At 38.5% G+C, this 22,292-nt stretch overlaps 2 protein-coding genes and 2 pseudogenes across 2 annotated transcripts; all 4 read left to right on the plus strand.

Moving 5' to 3' along the window:
* Nucleotides 1–558: 558 nt before the first annotated feature.
* LOC100667288 (olfactory receptor 4C15-like) lies at nt 559–2,657 on the plus strand. Its single transcript, XM_064278993.1, has one exon. The coding sequence runs from the start codon at nt 569–571 to the stop codon at nt 1,487–1,489; it is 921 nt and encodes a 306-aa protein (XP_064135063.1). The 5' UTR covers nt 559–568; the 3' UTR covers nt 1,490–2,657.
* A 221-nt stretch (nt 2,658–2,878) lies between these two features.
* On the plus strand, nt 2,879–9,381 carry LOC111751380 (olfactory receptor 5D13-like; annotated as a pseudogene).
* LOC100667857 (olfactory receptor 5D13-like) lies at nt 9,374–12,237 on the plus strand. Its single transcript, XM_064278999.1, has one exon. The coding sequence runs from the start codon at nt 11,347–11,349 to the stop codon at nt 12,202–12,204; it is 858 nt and encodes a 285-aa protein (XP_064135069.1). The 5' UTR covers nt 9,374–11,346; the 3' UTR covers nt 12,205–12,237.
* A 3,792-nt stretch (nt 12,238–16,029) lies between these two features.
* LOC135229404 (olfactory receptor 5D14-like) lies at nt 16,030–18,689 on the plus strand (annotated as a pseudogene).
* The last annotated feature ends 3,603 nt before the right edge of the window (nt 18,690–22,292 follow it).

Raw genomic sequence — 22,292 nt, forward strand, 5'->3', positions numbered from 1 at the left:
GACTTATAAAGAAATATTTGAGAGAATAGGTATGATTTCCAAGTGCCTCTTAAACTGCAAGTTATCTCTTCTTCTATTTGTAGGTAAGGCAATCTTCAGGTGAGAGATGCATTTCCCTTGCAAGTCATGCTTGTTCCCTTGCCATGCCAGTAACAGGCAAGAGTAAGACATTACGGTCCTCCTTTCTTCAGAGCTTCGATGTGTTTCAGACTCCTTCTCAACAAGTCACTTTTGGTAGCCAATATGGACTAATCAGAGTCAGCACCTAGATTAAAAAAAATTTTTTTTCATCCCTACCACATATGAGTGTTTTCCTTCCCTCATACAGAAGCTCTATTTTAAAGTATTTAAGCTCAATGCTGCCTGATGTCTCACTACCACCTTCAAGAAATTTCTAATTTCGTATTCTCAACAAAAATAGAAGCACTTAAAATAACTTTGCTTATGGATGCACCAACCTGTTGATGACTAGTTAATACCATATACTATTCTGAGACAAATATCTCTTTCTCATAATTTCAGATTCTTCAAGGTCACTGTGGTAGCTTCCGCCTTTTCCTCTGACATCATGCAAAATCAAAGCTTTGTAACTGAGTTTGTCCTCTTGGGGCTTTCACGGAATCCAAATGTTCAAAAAATAGGATTTGTTATATTTTTGTTCTCCTACTTTGCAACTGTTGGGGGCAATTTGCTGATTGTGGTGACCATTATCAGCAGCCCAGCACTCCTGGGCTCCCCCATGTACGTCTTTCTGGCCTTCCTGGATGTGTGCTATTCCTCTGCATTCGCCCCAAAGATGATTGTAGACTCACTCCACGAGAGGAAAACCATCTCCTTCGAGGGCTGCATGACCCAGCTCTTTGCTGAATATTTATTTGCTGGTGCTGAAATAATTATTCTCTCTGCCATGGCCTATGACCGCTATGTTACCATTTGCAAGCCATTGTGCTACCTCTCTCTCATGAACGGGAGGCTCTGTGGTATCCTGATGGGGGTAGCCTGGACAGGAGGCTTCTTGCATTCTGTGATACAAATTCTCTTTACTTTCCAGCTGCCCTTCTGTGGCCCCAATGTCATCAATCACTTCCTACGTGATTTGTACCCATTACTGGAGCTTGCCTGCACTGATACTCACATACTTGGCCTTTTGGTGGTTGCCAGTAGTGGGTTTATTTGCATCATAAATTTCTTATTGTTGCTTATCTCTTATTGTGTCATCTTGTTCTCGCTAAGAACACATAGCTCTGAAGGCCAGAGGAAAGCTCTTGCCACCTGTGGATCTCACATTTCTGTTGTGGTTTTATTCTTTGTCCCATGCATATCTCTGTATGCCCGACCTCCATCTGCTTTTTCCTTCGATAAGATGGTGGCCATATTTTACACCATTGTAACTCCCCTGCTCAATCCTGTGATTTACACTTTCAGGAATAAGGAAGTGAAAAACGCCATAAGGAAGTTGTGGACCAAATTGCTGGTGGTTTTTAATTAAAAATAAAACACTAAACATAACAAATTAAACCTTCCAGAAGAAAGAAATCAAAACGGGCTCAGACAAGAACTTTGTAGGGAATGGACCTTGTAAGACAGAAGGAAATGTAATACAACACAAAAACACTGATGTGGAGGTCTGGAAATGCTCTTTGCATCCTCAGATTACTCATCATCTCAGAGTTGGCAGCTCAGTATCCTTTTATGTAAACTAAGGAGAGTTGAATTTTTTTTTGCAGTTTTTTTTTAGTAATTTTTATCGTACTTTAAGTGAAAGTTTAAAAATCAAGTCAGTCTCTCACACAAAAACCCATATACACCTTGCTACACACTCCCAATTACTCTCCCTCTAGTGAGACAGCCCATGCTCTCCCTCCACTCTCTCTTTTCGTGTCCATTTCCCCAGCTTCTAATCCCCTCCACCCTCTCATCTCCCCTCCATGCAGGAGATGCCAACATAGTCTCAAGGGTCCACCTGATCCAAGAAGCTCACTCCTCATCAGCATCCCTCTCCAACCCATTGTCCAGTCCAATCCATGTCTGAAGAGTTGGCTTCAGGAATGGTTCCTGTTCTGGGCCAACAGGTCTGGGGGCCATGACCACCAGGGTCCTTCTAGTCTCAGTCAGACCATTAAGTTTGGTCTTATGACAGTTTGAGGTCTGCATCCCACTGCTCTCCTGCTCTCTCAGAGTTTTTCTGTTGTGTTCCCTGTCAGGGCAGTCATCAGTTGTAGCTGGGCACCATCTAGTTCTTCTGGTCTCAGGATGATGTATTCACCGGTTCATGTGGCCGTTTCTGTCTCTTGGGCTCGTAATCACCTTGTGTCCTTGGTGTTCTTCATTCTCCTTTGATCCAGGTGGGTTGAGACCAATTAATGCATCTTAGATGGCTGCTTGCTAGCGTTTAAGACCCCAGACGCCACTCTTCAAAATGGGATGAAGAATGTTTTCTTAATAGATTTTATTATGCCAATTGACTTAGATGTTCCCTGAAACCATGGTCCCCAGAACCCTGCCCCTGTTACGCTGGCCTTCAAAGCATTCAGTTTATTCAGGAAACTTCTTTGCTTTTGGTTTAATCCAATTGTACTGACCTCCCCTGTATTGAGTGCTGTCATTCCCTTCACCTAAAGTAGTTCTTATCTAATTAGTGAATACCCGTCTCCCACCCTCCCTCCCTCCCCCCCTCTGGTAACCACAAAAGAATGTGTTCTTCTCAGTTTCAACTATCTGACACGTTCTTATAATAGTGGTCTTATACAATATTTGTCCTTTTGCAACTGACTGATTTCACTCAGCTTAATGCCTTCCAGGTCCCTCCATGTTATGAAATGTTTCACAGATTCCTCATTGTTCTTTATCGATGCGTAGTATTCCACTGTGTGAATATACCATAATTTATTTATCCATTCATCTGTTGATGGGCACCTTGGTTGCTTCCATCTTTTTGTTATTGTAAACAGTGCTGCAATAAACATGGGTGTGCATATATCTGTTTGTGTAAAGGCTCTTATTTCTCTAGGATATATTCCAAGGAGTGGGATTGCTGGATTGTATGGTAGTTCTATTAATAGCTTTTTAAGGAAGTGCCAAATCCATTTCCAAAGTGGTTGTACCATTTTACATTCCCACCAGCAGTATAGAAGTGTTCCAATCTTTCCACAGCCTCTCCAACATTTATTATTTTGTGTTTTTTGGATTAATGCCAGCCTTGTTGGAGTGAGATGAAATCTCATTTTAGTTTTGATCTGCATTTCTCTAATGGCTAATGATAGTGAATATTTCCTCATATATTTGTTAGCTACCTGAATGTCTTCTTTGAATGTCTTCTTTAGTGAAGTGTCTATTCATATCTTTTATCCATTTTTTAATTGGGTTACTTGTCTTTTTGTAGCTGAGTTTTCCAGTATCATGTAGATTTTAGAGATCAGATGCTGATCAGGAATGTCATAGCTAAAAACTTTTTTGCAGTCAGTACATAGTCTTTTTACTCTTTTGGTGAAGTCTTTGGATGAGCATAAGTGTTTGATTTTTAGGAGCTCCCAGTTATCTAGTTTTTCTTCTACATTCTTTATAATGTTTTGTATACTGTTTATGCCTTAGTGGTTGGTGCATAAATTTGAATAATAGTTGTATAAACTGGTCTTCCTTGTAGGTTTATAGGTATTATCCTATCACTGACAACATTGTACTTCAGGATAGATCTTGAAATGTTCTTTTTGGTGATGAATGCAAAGCCATTCCTCTTCAAGTTGTCCTTCCCGGCATAGTAGACCATATGATTGTTTGCTTCAAAATGTCCAATACCTGTCCATTTCAGCTCACTCATTCTTAGGATGTTGATGTTTATGTTTTTCATTTCATTTTTGACAATTCCCAGTTTTTCTAGATTCATACTTCATACATTCCGCACTCCAATTATTAATGGATATTTGCAGCTGTTTTTTTCTGATTTTGAGTCAGGCCGCATTAGCAAATGAAGGTCCCAAAGGCTTGACTCCATCCACATCATTATGGTCGACTCTACTTTGAGGGAGCAGTTGTTCCCCAGTCGTATTTTGAGTGCCTTCCAACCTGGGGGGCTCATCTACAGGCACTATATCAGAAAATGTTTCAGTTCTATTCATAAGGTTTTCACTGGCTAAATCTTTTCAGAAGTAGACTGCTTTGTCCTTGTTCCTAGTCTGTCTTAGTCTGGAAGCTCAGCTGAAACCTGTCAGCCATGAGTGACCCTGCTGGTATTCAAATACTGGTGGAATAGCTTCCAGCAACAGAGCAACAGGCAAGCCCCCACAGTATGACAAATGACAGACACATGGAGTACATGCATATGAATAGATTGAAAATAGAATGGCTTGATTCAAATGCACCTTAGTCATCAAAGTGACCTTTTGCTTTTTAAACTTTAAAGAGGTATTTTGCCACAGATTTTCCCGATGCAATACATCATTTCATGTCTTGAGTGCTGCTTCCATGGGTGTTGATTGTTGGTGTGTTAGTATTACTAAACTCCAGACTGTGTTTAAATCTCACAAGTTTTCCTATCAGTGTCCTCTCTCTGTTTCATGATCTAATTCAGTGTATCACATGGCATTTAGCTATAGTCTCTCCAGTGTCATCTGGTCTGTGACAGTTTCTAACTTTTTTCTCATTTTTCTTGACTTTGAAAATCTTAAAGAGCACTGGCTAGATATCTTATAGAATGTCCCCAAATCTAAGTTTGCCTGATGGCTTTCTGTGATTAAGTTGGGATTTTGAGTTTTGAGGAAGACTTTCACACAGGAGAAGTGCCTTTATCATCACATCATATCAGGGAGTGCATGATATGCCCATGGCATCACTCATAATGGTAACCTTCATCATTTGGTTAAGGTAGTTTTGCACATTTCTCCACTATAAACTTAAATGTAGAATTTCAAATGCAATACACTTAATAGCAGCTATTTATTTTTTATATGTTCCTTTTTCAAACTCTGTAGTTCATGTTTTCTTCAGGAAATATGAATTCTTTTAATAATTTAATTTCTAAAAGAAGACTAATGGAATAGATTCAGTAATTATCCTTAACGATTTTAAAGAAAATACATCCACCACAATGACACAAGAGAGAATTTCAACTAATTGCTTGGTTTGTGGTTCACTGAGTAATGTTTTAGTTATGATTCTCTGGGGTCTATATCTCCACGGTCATGGCAACCCAAACCCCCCGTGCCATCGAGTCGATTCTGACTCATAGCGACTCACGGTCATGGCAACAGATATAAATCCCAGAGACTGGGAAGTTTTGGACTGTGGATTTGGGTTCAGTTTTTTTTTTTTCTTTTTAATCTCTGATATTTCTTATATCTGGGAAATAAAATGCCATTTTCCTGGCACACTCATTTAAATGTACTGTCACTTGTATTACAAACCTCAGGTCTGTTAGTTTTTTTAAAGAATGTTCAATTACTGAGAAGAAAAATGCCTGAAATTCATTAATCTTAAAAGGAAATCCTCATTAAATTAATTAATCAAAAGCTCCTGGTTTCAGGTCAGTTCAGTTCTCTTCCGGTATTTTTCTCTTAAGGTAGAAAACATGGAACACCAACTCATATGGATTAAAAATGTAATAGATCCCTTTTTATGGTTGGACCTGTTTGAATTTTCACAATAGGGCATGAAATGATCCTGAGAATTATACTGTGTGTTGCAGAAAGTGGCAGTGGTGACACTATTGAGAATTAATAGAGAAAAGTGGCAGAAGACTTTGGAGATGTTTGCTGATTTTGAACTCCCCTCGTCCTAGTTTCCATTTGAATAAAATCCTAATTCTAATCCATAGGTTTTCAACAAGTTTATTTGAAATTGCTAGGGCACAACGTCAAAGTTTTCTCTGTGTATCTTTTTGTTATGGACCTAATAAGTGTTTTAAGTAGTAGCAGAGATAGTAGCCATCTCCCTAACTTGCCAGGGTTTTGCCTAGTTAAAATAGGGTATATGTTCAAATGTTGAGGGAGAGCTTAATTATTAAAATAGCGTGAACAATAATGGATGTTTAAAATGTATCTACCCAGTCCCTTTTGTTATTGGGAAGAATACGCTCACGACAAATACTCTGTGTCGGGGCTACTTGTAGTACATGTAAAGTAGGCACTCCTGGGGCTGAGTCCAGGCAAAGCTATAAAGTTGAGACAGATCACTGATGTGTTTTAGCTTCAGCCTCATGTCTATATCCTGGGAACAGTCATTTTGTGTGTTACTATTCTCATTGCCAAGTTTATCTCATCATAAAAGAGGGCTTGCTTCGTATTGGTTAAGAAAATATATAATTTGCAGTGTAGAATTTTTTTTTAATGGAATTATTGTTGGTGAATATAAGACAGATGTGCTTTCTTGAAACTATATATGTATATATGTGTGTGTATACACACATATGCATATGCATAAGAAAGAAATTACTTTAATTTTTACCACTTATAAAATTTTAATTAATTAAATTTAATTAATAATAAAAGTTAAGCACAACAATCAATAGAAACCCCATAAAATATTCAGGAGTCAGTGTACCATTGATGGAGGTTTTGATGACAGAGACTACACGAGCATCTCAGGGATGAGGTTATGTGTAGAAATCTGAACTATTAAGTGAAAAGTTGGGCTAGATACATTTTAAGGTATATTTCAACTCAAAAATTCTGTAAGTATTTAATTCCATGCTATGCCTAGACAAGGTGGAAAATTTAAAAGTAAATAATTCTAAAATTTTTAAAGGTTCTTTGTGCTTTTATTGTACCACCCTGGATTCTGGTTTCTTTAATTTTCTTTTATGCCCTATATGTATAGGTTAGTTTCATATTAATAATACTAACAAAGACTAGCATTTAAATAGTTATATGTATATGTAATATATATAGTAACATATAATAAAGAGTAATATATTAAAAACCCACTGCCGTCGAGTCAATTCCAACTCATAGTGACCTTATAGGACAGAGTAGAACTGCCCCATAGAGCTTCCAAGGAGCGCATGGTGGATTCGAACTGCCTACCTCTTGGTTAGCAGCTGTAGCACTTAACCACTACACCACCAGTACTTCCAAAGTTTTATATATAGAGAGAGAGAGAGAGAGAGCCCTGTCGTTGTAGTGGAAACTTTGGTGGTCTAATGGTTGACCTTAGAAACTCTCCTTGGAAACTCTATGGGCAGTTCTACTCTGTCCTGTAGGTTCAGTATGAGTTGGACTCTATTTGATGGCAAAGGGTTTGGTTTTGGATTTCGTTGGTGTAGTGGTTGAGAGATCAGCTGCAAAACCCTAAGGGGCAGTTCTACTCTGTCCTATATTGTCACTATGAATCTGAGTCAACTTAATGGCAACAGGTTTTCTTCATTTATATATTTTTTACACCAGTGTTTTTCACACTTTAGCATGCAACAAAATCACCTGGAGCCCTGATTTCACCCCAGATTATGAGTCCCATCTCAGAGTTTTTATTTAGGAGGTTGGCAGTAGGGCTGAAGAATTTGCACTCCTAATAAGTTCCCAAATGATTCTGATGTTGCTGATTTGGGGGCCATACTTTGAGACTCACTGTTTCATATCACTCCCCACAGAACCACGTGAAACCTCTTTCCTCTCTCTGCTTCTTCCTAGTTAACTTGTGTTTTTTCTCCAACAGGAATCATGTTATCCGAAGGAAATCAAAGTATCAGACCCACGTTTATACTGTTGGGTTTTTCAGAATACCCAGGACTCCAGGTTCCACTCTTCCTGACTTTCTTGTCCACCTACACAGTCACCGTGGTGGGGAATCTAGGCATGATAATAATTATCAGGATCAATCCAAAACTCCACACGATTATGTACTTTTTCCTCAGTCACTTACTTGTCTTTTGTGGATTTCTGTTATTCCACTGTAGTTACACCCAAACTGCTGGAGAACTTGATTGTGGAAGGCAGAACTATCTCTTTCTCTGGTTGCATCATGCAGTTTTGTCTTGCTTGCATATTTGGAGTGACAGAAACATTCATGTTAACGGCGATGGCTTATGACCGTTTTGTGGGAGTTTGTAACCCCTTGCTGTATACTACTACTATGTCATAGAAGCTTTGTGGTCTGCTGGTGGCTGGATCCTACACATGGGGTGTAGTGTGCTCTCTGACACTCACGTACTTTCTTCTCACAATAACTTATCGTGAGTCTAGCATTATAAATAATTTTATCTGTGACCACTCTGTAATTGTTTCCGTCTCCTGCTTGGACTCCTACATCAGTGAGATGCTGTGTTTTATTGTCACCATAATCAATGAGGTAAGCAGCCTGATGATCCTCTTTACTTCTTATGTATTCGTTTTTATCACTGTCATGAAGATGCCTTCTACAAGTGGACGCCATAAAACCTTCTCTACCTGTGCCTCCCACCTGACCGCCATCACCATCTTCCATGGGACCATCCTTTTCCTCTACTGTATCCCTAACCCCTAAACTTCCTGGCTCATAATTAAAGTGGATTCTGTGTTTTATACTGTAGTGATTCCCACATTGAATCCGTTAATCTACAGCCTTAGGAACAAGGATGTGACGGACACATTCAGAAAATTAGTTAAAACAAAACTCCTTTTTCAATCACCATGATATTGTTAGGTTCAGTATTTTATATTCCAAAAATAATTTGATTCATTATGCTAAAGATTGTTCAACTCGCATAGTATAATTTATTATTCAGATTATTTTACCCAGTAGCCTGTGAGTTAATACATCTACAGTAGTAGCATATGTATGATTTTATGATGCCTGATGTTTCCATACATCAATGTTTAGTGAAATAGCTCTAAAGCACATGTAAACCAAAAATTAAAAAAATTAAATAAAATTCTCAACTTGTTGCAATATATGTGAATTATTTTAAAATACTTTACCATATATGGTGTAATTTTTTATGTGTGTTCCCAAAGTAAATCAAATTCCTAGTTTATCAAATATGCACAAATCCAGGATATTCCCCTAGAATTCTAAACAGAAATTCTGTCCTCTAGAGGTGGCTTTAACAAGTGCTTCAGCTTATGGTGTCTTGTACACAAGGCAACCTTTTGATAGTTATTACACTGAATAGCAGAATTCATCTTTATTAAATAAAAAATATGGCCTGCTCACTAGGAAACCCAATTTAATTGAAGTATTGTTTTACCAGCCTAATAGTCATTTTATCATTTTTTTCTAAAGAAAGTATTTGAATAATTAAAAGAATAGGCTAATGGAGTAAGGAGATACCTATAGATCAATGGAATAGAATAGTGTCCAAATATACTCATACATTTTTTCTCATTTAAATTTCAACGGAGAAAGGATACTTTTTCAACAAAATAATTTGGGAACAATGAGATACTCCTATTGAAAAATTAACCTTAGGTCTTACCTCATACCATACACAAATATTAATTTGAATTGAAAGTTAAAACTTAACAGAAATTTAAAAATGGCAGAAATATAGGAAAATTTTTGAACACTTGGCATAAGGGCTTTTTTACATAGAACAAAAAGAATGAATTAAAAATTGATAAAATGAATTTTATCAACATGAAAAATGACTGCTCTTCAAAGACACCATTAAGAAAAAGGAAAGGTCAGCCACAAACTGTGAGAAAATACTTGCAATATATACGCCTGACAATTGATGTATATGTAGAACATATACAGAAGTTATCCAACCAGCCGATGAGCACTTGAAAAGCTACTCGGCATCATTAGTCATCAGTGCAACGTGTATTAAATCTAAAATGAGACACCACTACTTACCCAATGGAATGGCTAAAGTTAAAAAGATAGAAATGTCAAATATTCCTGTGAACACGGATGAGGTGGAATATTCATGTACTTCAAATGGAAATGTAGCAGGTAAAATATACTTGAAAAACAGTTTAGTGGTATCTTATGAACTTACACAGGAACTTTATATAAAATTGAGCAGTTTCTTCCCTAAGTGCTTATTTACCCAAGAGAAATGAAATCAAATATTTTAACTTAGGAGAAAATGGTTCTTGTTAATGTATGCAACTATATATATATATATAAAAAAAACTACATAGTGGAGGAAAAAAAATACAGTGGTGTGTGTTTGTGGGTGGGTGTGTGTGTGTTCCTTTTATGAATACTTCTTGCTCTTTTCTTAAGTGATATTTCAACAAGAGGTACATTTTTTTTCATGATGAGTTATCAAGCATAAACAGGAGAAGGCAGGAAGGATAGGACAACCTGTTGTCATTTTAATCCAGGGAAAATGAAATATAGTGACTGGACGGCACACAACAACAATGCCTTCAAAACCAAAAAAACAAACCCCGCTGCCCTAGAGTCAATTCGAACTCATAGCGACCCTGCAGGACAGAGTAGAACTGCCCCGTAGCGTTTCCAAGGAGCACCTGGTGGATTCAAACTGCTGACCTCTTGGTTAGCAGCCGTAGTACTTAACCACTATTGCACCAGGGTTTCCACACACATAAATAAAATATATGTCTATAATAGGTAAATCTGCACCTCTTTCGTGCCTTTGCTGACCTTGATCTTCTCATAATTCAAATTCATCTAAGCTAAGAAGTTTTGGGAACTGGACTGATGAGGTATAATTCCCCTCTGATATAAGTGTCTTGTTGAGATCAAAGGTGGAGTTGTTTGTCTAAAAAGGGATGGCTTTTCAACTGCAATTACTTCTGATATAGGACAGAACATCTCTATAACTCAATGTTTGGATCAGGACAAGAAAAACAATTCTTGCTTTTAAACAGGCAGAATTTAGAACAGCAATTGCTCATAAAAGTATTACAAGGTCCACTGGAGTAAAAAAGATGCCTGAAAAGAAGAGAAAAAAAAAAAAATCAGATAGTTCATTTTTGTGGTGATACCAGTTTCTTATGACCCACTTTTTCTTCTGACCCTAACCACTCAGAGTTAGGTCAGATCTCAAAGATAAAGAGCACAATCGTCCAGAGTCCATGTCTCCTCAAGACCTCAGATATCAGCTGCAAGCTAGGGGGTCTGCAGGCCCCTCACATCTGACCTGTTAACTCCCACAGCTCCCTGAGGTTTGAGAATTTGCTAAAATGACACACAGAAATCAATTCCAATTTCATTATGGCAAAAAAGGATCAAAATGAAGAGACATATAAGGAAAGATCTGGACATGTCATTGACTGCTAACCTAAGGGATGGCAGTTTAAACCCACCTAGCAGCTCCTGGAAGGAAGGCCTGGCAAACTGCTTCCATAAACATCACAGTCAACAAAACCATGTGGAGTAGTTTTACTCCGTAAGACATGGAGTTGCCATGAGTTAGAGTCAAATGGACGGTTTTTTGAGGGGAGGTTCAAAACTCAGCTTGTCTACATGGTCACTGTGGTGGGGAACCTGGGCATGATTGTGATCATCAGGATCAACCCCAAACGCCACACCCCCATGTTCTTTTTCCTCAGTCACTTGTCTTTTGTTGATTTCTGCTACTCCACTATAGTTACACCCAAACTATTAGAAAACTTGGTTGTGGGAGACAGAACCATCTCCTTCACAGAGTGCATCACGCAGTTCTTCTTGGCTTGTATATTTGCAGTTGCAGAAACATTCATGTTGGCAGTGATGGCCTATGACCGTTTTGTGGCAGTTTGTAACCCCCTGCTTTACACCGTCGTCATGTCCCAAAAGCTCTGGGCATCATTAGTCGGTGGGCCCTGTGCATGGGGTATAGTTGCTTCCCTGACACTCACTTATTTTCTCCTGACATTATCCTTTTGTGGCTCTACCATCATAAATAACTTTGTCTGTGAGCACTCGGTTATTGTTTCTGTCTCCTGCTCTGATCCCTGTATCATCCAGGTGCTTTGTTTTCTCTTTGCCATATTCAATGAGGTCAGCAACCTGGTGATTATCTTCGCTACACTTTTCATTTCTGTAACTGTCATAAAAATGCCTTTCAATGGGGGGCGCCAAAAAATCTTCTCCACCTATGCCTCCCACTTGACCGCCATCGCCATTTTCCATGAGACTGTCCTGTTCCTCTATTGTGTACCCCACTCCAAAACCTCATGGCTCATAGTCAAAGTAGAATCTGTGTTTTATACAGTGGTCATCCCCATGCCGAACCCCCTGATCTACAAACAAAGATGTGAAGGAGACTGTCAGAAAGTTCATGAGCCACCTAACACAATCTTGAAGATTTATGTATTTTTCTGGAAAGAGTTTGCTTTATGATGTTAAAAATCATTCAATGTTTCTAGAAGAGATGGTAATTCAAATTATTTAGTCAATTTACCCATCTAATTTTTTAAATCTATTGCAGCATACCAGTTATCTAATAATTTGATTTTTAGTCATTTCAATCTTTACTAAAATAGGTTTGAATCATACGTGAAGTGAATCAAGCATAGTGGATTGAATAGCATCTCCCCCCAAAATACTCATACCCACCTAGAACTTCAGAATATAACCTTTTTGGAGACAGATTCTTTGCAGATGTAGTTAAGGATTAACATAAATTCATATTTTCTTAACACTAAAACCCATTGCCTCAGAATTAATTTCCACTCAAAGAGACCTTATAGGACAGAGTAGAGCTACCCCATAGGAATTCCAAGGCTGTAATCTTTATGGAAGCTGACTGCCACATCTTTTTCCTGTGGAGCAGCTGGTGGGTTTGAACTGCCACCTTTAGGTTAGCAGCCAAATTCTTAACCACTGTGCCACCAGGACTCCTACATACTCTCTTAGGGCAGGCTATGAATCCAGTAAGTCTCATTATGACAACCAGACAAGGACACAGAGTCACACAGAGAAGAAAGCCATGTAGAGATGAAGGCAGGACTTGGAGTTACGCTACTACAAGCCCAGGAATACAAGGACCGATGGGAAGCTGGAAGAGTCAAGGAAGGATTTCCTTCTAGGGTCTTTAGAGGGACCATGTCCCTGCCATTACCTTCATTTCAAACATTTGGCCTCCAGAACTGTAAGCAAATAAATTTCTGGTCTTTTAAGCCACCAAGTTTGTGGTAATTTCTTGTGGTAGCCCTAAGAATCTAATATTTAGCAAGTAAACATTCAATCATAAAACTCAAATTGTTTGACACACATATTAGCATGGTACATGATTAAAAAACAAACAGCAACAACAACAGCAGCAAAATTCTTCAATCCTCTTTAAACAATGTGCATGTCAAAGTTACAGAAAATTCTGAAAAATTATAGCTGACTAGGATTTTGGAGCCCTGGTGACACAGTGGTTAAGAGCTACAGCTGCTAACCTAAAGGTCAGCAGTTTGCATCCACCAACTGCTCCTTGGAGACCCTACAGGGCAGTTTTACTCTGTCCTATAGGGCTGCTGAGTCAGAATCAACTTGACACCAAGGGTTTGGTTTGGTTTATGGAGGAGTATGCATGTAGGAGAATTACCACTAAGAGCCTGGAGGCACTATCTCTAAACTCCAACCAAGTTCTTTATTTCTTTCCTTAAGGCCTCATATATGTTTGTTATGGTACAGGAAGTGATGGTAAACATGATACCACCAAGGGTGAAGAAAAAATGTTGATTTCTATGTGAAGGTCCTGATGGGTAACCAAGGTAACAAAAGTGAAAAAAAAGTCATAGTTAAGAATCTCACAAATCTCAGCCTGTTACGTCAAACACTCTCCTTCCTCATGCCAATAGCCTCTTAGTAACAACATTTTAGAGAAAATAATCTGCGGCTAAACAACAAGGGATCTTACGTTGATATCAATCTTCCGTGTATCATACCAAGGAGCACATAGAAAGAGACAGAAGAGCAGAAAACGGACAGGTAGAAGCAAACATAAAATGATCAGCATGATAGACGCTAAAAAATGTGTTGAATTAATGGATGAATGAGTTCAATCTACTATTCTATTCTCATTTCTAGCATCCTGTTAAGTATACAGAAGACAGGGGAAAAAAAAAATACTGGATCTTACCATCTTACCAACATGATTTTAGCACTTAGCAGTGGTTTTTACACTTTAAAGTTCCTATGTGTCACCCAAGTTCCTTCTTAAATGTGGATACTGTTGAGTCCCATTCCTAGGAATTCTGATCTCAGAAGTTTTGGGGGCCTAGAAGACTAGAATCCTAGGCAATTTTATTACAGATGTGGTAAGAACCTTTGATGTGAGAAATCCTGCTTTAGCTTAAAAAACAACCAAAACCCAGTGCCGTCGAGTCTTAATTCCATAGGACATTTAGTAATGTGCAAATAAAGGCTGGTAGTCAACTTCGTGCTACAACTTTTCTGTGTGATTACAAGGAAATTCCAGTCTTTGACGATGGTACAAAGAACCTGGCTCTTGTCTTAGTTAATTGGCTTGAGGCATAGTTGCTAGTGATTCCCCAGAGTTGGAGTCCCAAGGGCTGTAGAGGTAGATGTAATCGCTGTGGTGCTCCCGAAATACTCAGCTTACAGTGGTGGCCTGTTTCTCTGCAGCAGGTGAGTTGCCTCAGGTTTTTTTTTTTAATGAAATAGTGAAAATATTATTTCCCTGATATGATAATAGGACGTCCTTTGATTTTTTTTCCAATGTTAAGTCACTAAAACTGTTAAGTCTATGCCCAATCATATTAAGGAAAGAACTTAATAATCATGGACATATTTGGCTTTATTATCCATTGACAGGAATTTCACAAAGAATAGAATAAATTTTTTACTTGAAAATGGATATTTTCCCATATCCTCTTTATATGCACCTTAAATTGGTATATAAACTTTTTATAAGAAAGAATTGACTAAGCAAGCTGCAATTCATATGCAAACATAACTTTCTGGTTAGTCCTGTTGTAACTCTAATTTGATAAATCTCGGAACCTCTAAAATATATACATATACACATGTACACATGTGTGCATATGTGCGTGTATGCATGTGTGTATTATGAATGCATATGCATACTTACACATCTATGTGTCTGTTGTCATCAAGTAGATTGCAACTCTTAGCGACCATATGGTAGAGAGCAGAACTCCCCATATGGTTTCCAAGGTTGTAAATCCTTATGGAAGCTGACTACAACACCTTTCTCCCTCCAGAAGCTGGGGGTTTGAACTGCCAGCCTTTCAGCTTTAACCACTACTCCACCCAAACCAAAACCAAACCCGTTCACATCAAGTTGGTTTGGACTAATATTGACCCAATAGGACAGAGTAGAACTGTCCCATAGGTTTCTAAGGAGTAGCTACTGGGTTTGTACTGCTGATCTTTTTGGTTAGCAGCCAAACTCCTAACCACTACTCCACCAAGGCTCCTCATGTATGTATAATGCCTGGGCTATGATAGAAGCTAAGCTTTAACTGATAAATTAAGCCATAAACTCTAATAGAGTGGGTATACCTCTCAGGTCAAAAGGAAGTCATTGCCCTCTTTAGCGTCAACCACTGGGCAACTAAGCAATTCAACAGAAGTAGTAGCCCGCATGGATTAAAAAGTGCTAATGAGATCTCGACGGCAGTGGGTTTTGGTTTAGGAATGAGATCACTCTGCTTTCTTCTTAGGTTGTCTGGTATCTTATTTTAAACTTAGAAGTATATTCCTTTAAATATTTTATTTAATTTGAGTATATAGGCAAAAAAACGCAGCAGCATATTTTGTTTCTCGAGGCAAAAATTTTACATTTTTTTCACAGAATCTCACTAGCTTATGTGCTGTAGGTATGTGAAAAAGTTTGCTCAGTACCAGTTATGTGTGTTTGATGCTACTATCTAATGTGCGCATCCAAGGATAAAGTTAACTCGTGTGTAAATATAACTCCTATACACTCAATATCATAAGTACTTATAGGAAACCCATATTCCAATATCCCAAAAGACAATGGAAATGCTTTGACATTTTAGACATCAGCTTGGTTTGGTATACACATTGCAGTTATTTGGGTGAGGCATTTTCTACATGGAGAGAACTAGTTCCAATAACTGTTTCTTCATGTTATCTTTTCTCTACCAGAACAAATCATAACACATTTGTCATTCACTCCCCACATCTTCTCTTTTGGCAGGAACAACTCTCTCTTCTCATCTCTTTCCATTGAAAGGAAGTGTGACAATGGCTGAAAGAAACCTGAGTGTGGAGACAACCTTTGCCCTCTTGGGATTCACAGATTACCCAGAGCTTCAGATCCCTCTCTTCCTTGTGTTTCTGATCACATACATTGTCACCGTGGTAGGGAATCTTGGGATGATAGTGATCATCAAGATTAACCCCAAATCTCACACCCCCATGTACTTTTTCCTTAGTCACCTTTCTTTTGTTGATTTTTGTTACTCCTCTATCGTTACTCCAAAGCTACTTGAAAACTTGGTCATGGCAGACAAAAGCATCTTCTACTTTAGCTGCATGCTCCAGTTCTTCTTGTCCTGCACTGCAGTGGTGACTGAGTCCTTCCTGCTGGCAGTGATGGCCTATGACCACTTAGTGGCCATCTGCAATCCTCTGCTCTATACAGTGGCCATGTCACAAAGACTCTGTGCCCTGCTGGTGGCTGGCTCATATCTGTGGGGGATGTTTGGCCCCTTGGTACTCCTTTGCTATGCTCTCCTTCTAGACTTTTCTGGTCACAATGTAATCAACCACTTTTTCTGTGAGTATACTGCTCTCATAGCTGTCTCTAGTTCTGATATACACATTCCCCAAAGTCTGCTTCTTGGGTTTGCCACCTTCAATGAGGTGAGTACACTACTAATCATTCTTACTTCGTATGTTTTTATTTTTGTGACTGTACTAAAAATCCAATCTGCCAGTGGACGTCGCAAAGCCTTCTTTCTCCACCTGTGCCTCCCACCTGACTGCCATCACCATCTTCCACGGGACCATCCTTTCCCTCTACTGTGTGCCTAACTCCAAAAACTCTCAGCAGACAAAGTGGCCTCTGTATTCTACACAGTGGTTAACCCCATGCTGAACCCCCTCATCTATAGCCGGAGGAACAAAGATGTGAAGGTTGCCTTCTGGAAATTAATGGACACAAAAGTCCTCTTTCGCTGACCCAATCACAAAACATGAACTTTGGTATGATACAGCAAGTGGGTATGACTAGTTCCAATCTCTGAACAAAGTGTTTCAAGAGGTAGCCTACTCGGTGAGCTACTTTTTGTAAAATTAACAATTTTACTGCATGTTTTAACACACCCATGAGTTTCTGTAGAATTTCTCTGGATCCCAAAGCTCCTTCATGCTTAGAACAATGATTCCACATAGCATCATTATTAGTAGATTGTAACAGTTATTTAATGACTGTGCTATGTTTTCCAATTCCGTATGCTCTTCCTTCACTTGTGATTCCTTTGCAGGTTTTCCAGATTAATTTATATTGACCAACAATGCAGGTTTCTAATTCTGTAAAAATATCTAAGCAACTTGAGTGCGAAGTTAAATTTAAACAACACAAAAAGTCGTCCATCAAATCATCTTGCCATGCATGTCTGACATAAATTAAAAGTGTTCTGCCGCTTTCAATATCAGTGTTTCTTACATTGAATTCTCAAGATGTGCCCAATGTCCATGGCTGTCAATATTGAGTCTGATTTTCAAAATCCATAGGTGGCTTAAGATGTTGTTGTTGTTAGGTGCCCTCGAGTGGGTTGAACTCATAGCAAAGCTGTGCACAACAGAACAAAACACTGCCCAGTCCTGCACCATCCTTACAGTCTTTGTTATGCTTGAGCCCACTGTTGCACCCACTGTGTCAATCCACCTCGTTGACGGTGTTCCTCTTTTCCACTGACCCTGTACTTTACCAAGCATGATGTCCTTCTCCAGAGATTGATCCCTCCTGGCAACATGTCCAAAGTGTGTAAGACCCAGTCTCTCCATCCTTGCTTCTAAGGAGCATTCTGGTTTTACTACTTCCAAGATAGATTTGTTCATTCTTTTGGCAGTCCGTGGTATATTCAATATTCTTCCCCAACAACACAATTCCAAGGCTTTAATTTTTCTCCCATCTTCCTTATTCATTATCCAGCTTTCACATGCATATGATGAAAATACCATGGCTTGGGTCAGACACACCTTAATCTTTGAGGGGAGGTCTTTGCTTTTCAACATTTTTAAGAAGTCCTTTGCCGCAGATTTGCCCAGTGCAATATAACTTTTGATTTCTTGACTGCTGCTTCCATGGGTGTTGATTGTGGATCCAAGTAAAATGAAATCCTTGACAACTTCAATATTTTCTCTATCATGATGTTGTTTTTTGGTTTAGTTGTGAGGATTTTGGTTTTCTTTATGTTGAGGTGCAATCCATACTGAAGGCTGTGGTCTTTGATCTTCCTCAGTAAGTGCTTCCAGTCCTGTTCACTTTCAGCAAACAAGGTTGTGTCATTTGCGTAAGGCAGGTTGTTAATGAGTCTTCCTGCAATCCTGATGCCTTGTTCTTCTTCCTATAGTCCAATTTTTCAGATTATTTGCTCAGCATACAGATTAAGTAGGTATGGTGATAGGATACAACCCTGACACACACCTTTTCTGACTTTAAACCACACAGTATCCCCTTGTTCTTTCGGAACAACTGCCTCTTGATCTATGTTCAGGTTCCTCATGGACCCAATTAAGTGTTCTGGAATTCCCATGGTTTGCAATGTTGTCCATAATTTGTTATGATCCACACAGTTGAATGCCTTTGCATAATCAATAAAACACAGGTAAACATCCTTCTGGTATTCTCTGCTTTCAGCCAGAATTCTTCTGACATCAGCAATGATATCCCTCGTTCCATGTCCTCTTCTGAATCTGGTCTGAATTTCTGGAGGTTCCCTGTCAATATACTGCTGCAGCCAGTTTTGAATGATTGTCAGGAAAATTTTGCTTGCATGTGATATTCATGGTATTGTTCTATAATTTCTGCATTCAGTTGGGTCACCTTTCTTGGGAATAGGCATAAATATGGATCTCCTCCAGTCAGTTGGCCAGGAAATTGTCTTCCATATTTCTTGGCATAGACGAGTGAGCACTTCCAGTGCTGAATCTGTTTGTTGAAGCATCTCAATTGATATTCCATCAATTTTTGGAGCCTTGTTTGTCACCAATGCCTTCAGAGCAGCTTGGACTTCTTCCTTCAGCACCATCAGTTCCTGATTTTATGCTACCTCTTGTAATGGTTGAACATCATTGACTAATTCTCTTTGTTATAGTGACTCTATATTCCTTCCATCTTCTTTTGATGCTTCCTGTGTTGTCTAATATTCTCCCCATAGAATCCTTCACTATTGCAACTCCAGGCTTCATTTTTTCTTCAGTTCTTTCAGCTTGAGAAATGCCAAGCATGTTCTCTCATTTTGGTTTTCTACCTCCAGTTCTTTTCACGTGTTGTTATAATACTTTGTCTTCTTGAGCCTTCCTTTGAAATCTTCCATGCGATTCTTTTAATTCATCGTTTTCCTTTTGCTTTAGCTGCTTGACATTCGAGAGCAAGTTTCAGAGTCTCCTCTGACATCCATCTTGGTCTTTTCTTTCTTTTGTGTCTTTTCAATGACCTCTTGCTTCTTTCATGTATGATGTCCTTCCACAACTCGTCTGATTTTTGGTCATTAGTGTTCAACACGTCTACTCTATTTTTTAGATGATCTCTGAACTCAGGTGGAATATACTCAAGGTCATATTTTGGCTCTTGTGGACTTGCTCTGATTCTCTACTATTTCAGCTTGAACTTGCACATAAGTCATTGATGTTCTGTTCCATGATCGGCCCCTGGCCTTGTTCTGACTGATGATATTGAGCCCTTTCCATAGTCTCTTTCCACAGATATAGTCGATTTGATTCCTGTGTGTTCCATCTTGAGAGGTCCGCGTGTATAGTCACTGTTTATGTTGGTGATAAAAGGTATTTGCAATGAAGAAGTCGTTGGTGTTGTAAAATTCTATCATTTGACCTCCGGCATTGTTTCTATCACCAAGGCCATTTTCCCAACTACCGATCCTTCATCTTTGTTTCATATTCCAATCACCAGTAAATATCAATGCATCCTGATTGCATGTTCAATTTCAGACTGCAGAAACTGATAAAAACCTTCAGTTTCTTCATCTTTGGCCTTAGTGGTTGGTGTGTAAAATTTGAATAATAATCATATTAACTGGTTTTCCTTGTAGGCATATGGATATTATCCTATCACTGACAGCGTTATACTTCAAGATAGATCTTGAAAATTTCTTTTTGACAATGAATGCAACACCATTCTTCATGTTGTCATTCCTGGCATGGTAGCCTATATGATTGTCCAATTCAAAATGGCCAATACCAGTCCATTTTAGCTCATTAATGCCTAGGATATTGATGTTTATGCATTCCTTTTCTTTTTTGACCATTTCCAATTTTCCTAGATTCATACTTCCTACATTTCAGGTTCTGATTATTAATGGATGTTTGCAGCTGTTTTTTCTCATTTGGAGTCATGTCACTTCAGAAAATGAAGGTCCTGAAAGCTTTATTCCATCCATGTCATTAAGGTCGATTTTACTTTGAGGAGGTAGCTCTTCTCCAGTCACCTTTCCAGTGACTTGCAAACCTGGAGGGCTCATCTTCCAGCACTATATCAGACAATGTTCCACTGCTATTCATAAGGCTTTCACTGGCTAATTCTTTTCAGAAGTAGACTGCCAGTTCCTTTTTCCTAGTCTGTCTTAGTCCGGAAGCTCAGCTGAAACCTGTCGGTCATGGGTAACCCTGCTGGTATCTGAATACTGGTAGCACAGCTTCCAGCATCACAGCAATGCACAAGCCCCCACAGTATGGCAAACTGACATGTGCGTGGGAGTGGTTTAGGATATTACATACTTAACACATGTTTTTTTTATAATGAGTGTAAAAGCTATAGGACACAGTCTGATATATAATAGATATTCATCTTCATGATTTTTTAGAATTATGGTTTAGGATATCACATACTTTGCCCATAATTCTAAAATATCATGAAGATGAATATCTATTATATGTCAGACTGTGTCCTATATTTTTTGCACTCACTATAAAAAAAAATTACTTCCATTCTACTAATTTAAATTTTATATTATTAACCATCTCATTTTACTGATGAGGAAGTCAAGGCTCAGAAATATTTAAAGTTTTCCAAGATTATCTGGGTTAATAAATAACAACAAAACCCAAAACCTCTTACTTTCCAGTCATTTCAGGCTCATGGGAAAGCTGTGTTACAGAGTAGAACATCTCCAGAGGGATTTATTGGCTGTAATCTTTATAGAAGCAGACCGCTAAACTTTTCTTCATCAGCCCCTCCGTGTGGGTTCGAACCACCAACCTTATGTTTAGTAGTCGAGTGCAAACTGCTTGTGCCACCCAGAGACCTAATAAATAACAATGATGTGACTTTTTAAAAATAATTGTACCATCAGTATTTTATCCTGCCATGCTTGCTTCTTTAGGTTATTGGCTATACTCTTTCTCAAAAACAGTAAATATGATTTTTTAAAAATAATTCTTTCTCTAAATTATAGATTTTTAAGACAGTTATTTCCTGTTTTGTCGGAGTAATTTAGAAGCTAGTGATTAAGTGAAACAATTGAATTACCAGTAAATTTCCCATGTCTAATTCACTACTTTCAATGTCATTACAAAAATTATTATGATAAGCAACAAAATAACTATCATTATCAACATTGTCGTGGGTTGAGTTTTGTCCCCCAAAATATGTGTCAACTTAGTTAGGCCATGATTCGCAGTATTGTGTGGTTGTCCTCCATTTTGTGTTAGTAATTTTCCTGTGTGTCGTAAATCCTAATCTCTGCCTGTGGTTAATGAGGCAAGATTAGATTATGTTGAAGAGGATAAGGGTAGGATTGTAACACCATTACTAAGATCACCTTCCTGATCCAAGGTCAAAGGAGTTTCCCTGGGGCATGACCTGCACCACCTTTTGTTTTACATAAGATAAAAGGAAAGGGAAGAAGCAGGGAGTGGGATTTTATACCACCAAGAAAGCAGAGTCCAGATTGAAGCTCCTAATGCAGGGAAAGATTGCGGACCAGGGCCTCCTTCCAGAGCCAACAGAGAGAGAAAGCCTTCCCCTGGAGCTGATGTCCTGAATTTGGACTTGCAGCCTACTACACTGTGAGAGAATAAATTTTTGTGTTAAAGCCATCCACTTGTGGTATTTCTGTTATAAGCAGCACTAGATAACAAAGACAGACATCATGTTTTTTTTTTTCCAATTATTTTCTATATACATTATGTAGGTGATAAATTTTTTATATACCCATTTTTTAAACTATTAAACATATAAATAGGAAAGGAAAGCATTTATATTACAGTAAAATGGTCCTTACTCAGTAACTGATATTTTG

Source organism: Loxodonta africana, unplaced genomic scaffold (genome assembly GCF_030014295.1).
Source record: "Loxodonta africana isolate mLoxAfr1 unplaced genomic scaffold, mLoxAfr1.hap2 scaffold_29, whole genome shotgun sequence".
Classification (NCBI taxonomy): Eukaryota; Metazoa; Chordata; class Mammalia; order Proboscidea; family Elephantidae; genus Loxodonta; species Loxodonta africana.

Bases quoted from the DNA above. Each gene is read 5' to 3' on its own strand.
- LOC100667288 (XM_064278993.1), top strand. From the start codon at position 569: ATGCAAAATCAAAGCTTTGTAACTGAGTTTGTCCTCTTGGGGCTTTCA.
- LOC100667857 (XM_064278999.1), top strand. From the start codon at position 11,347: ATGGTCACTGTGGTGGGGAACCTGGGCATGATTGTGATCATCAGGATC.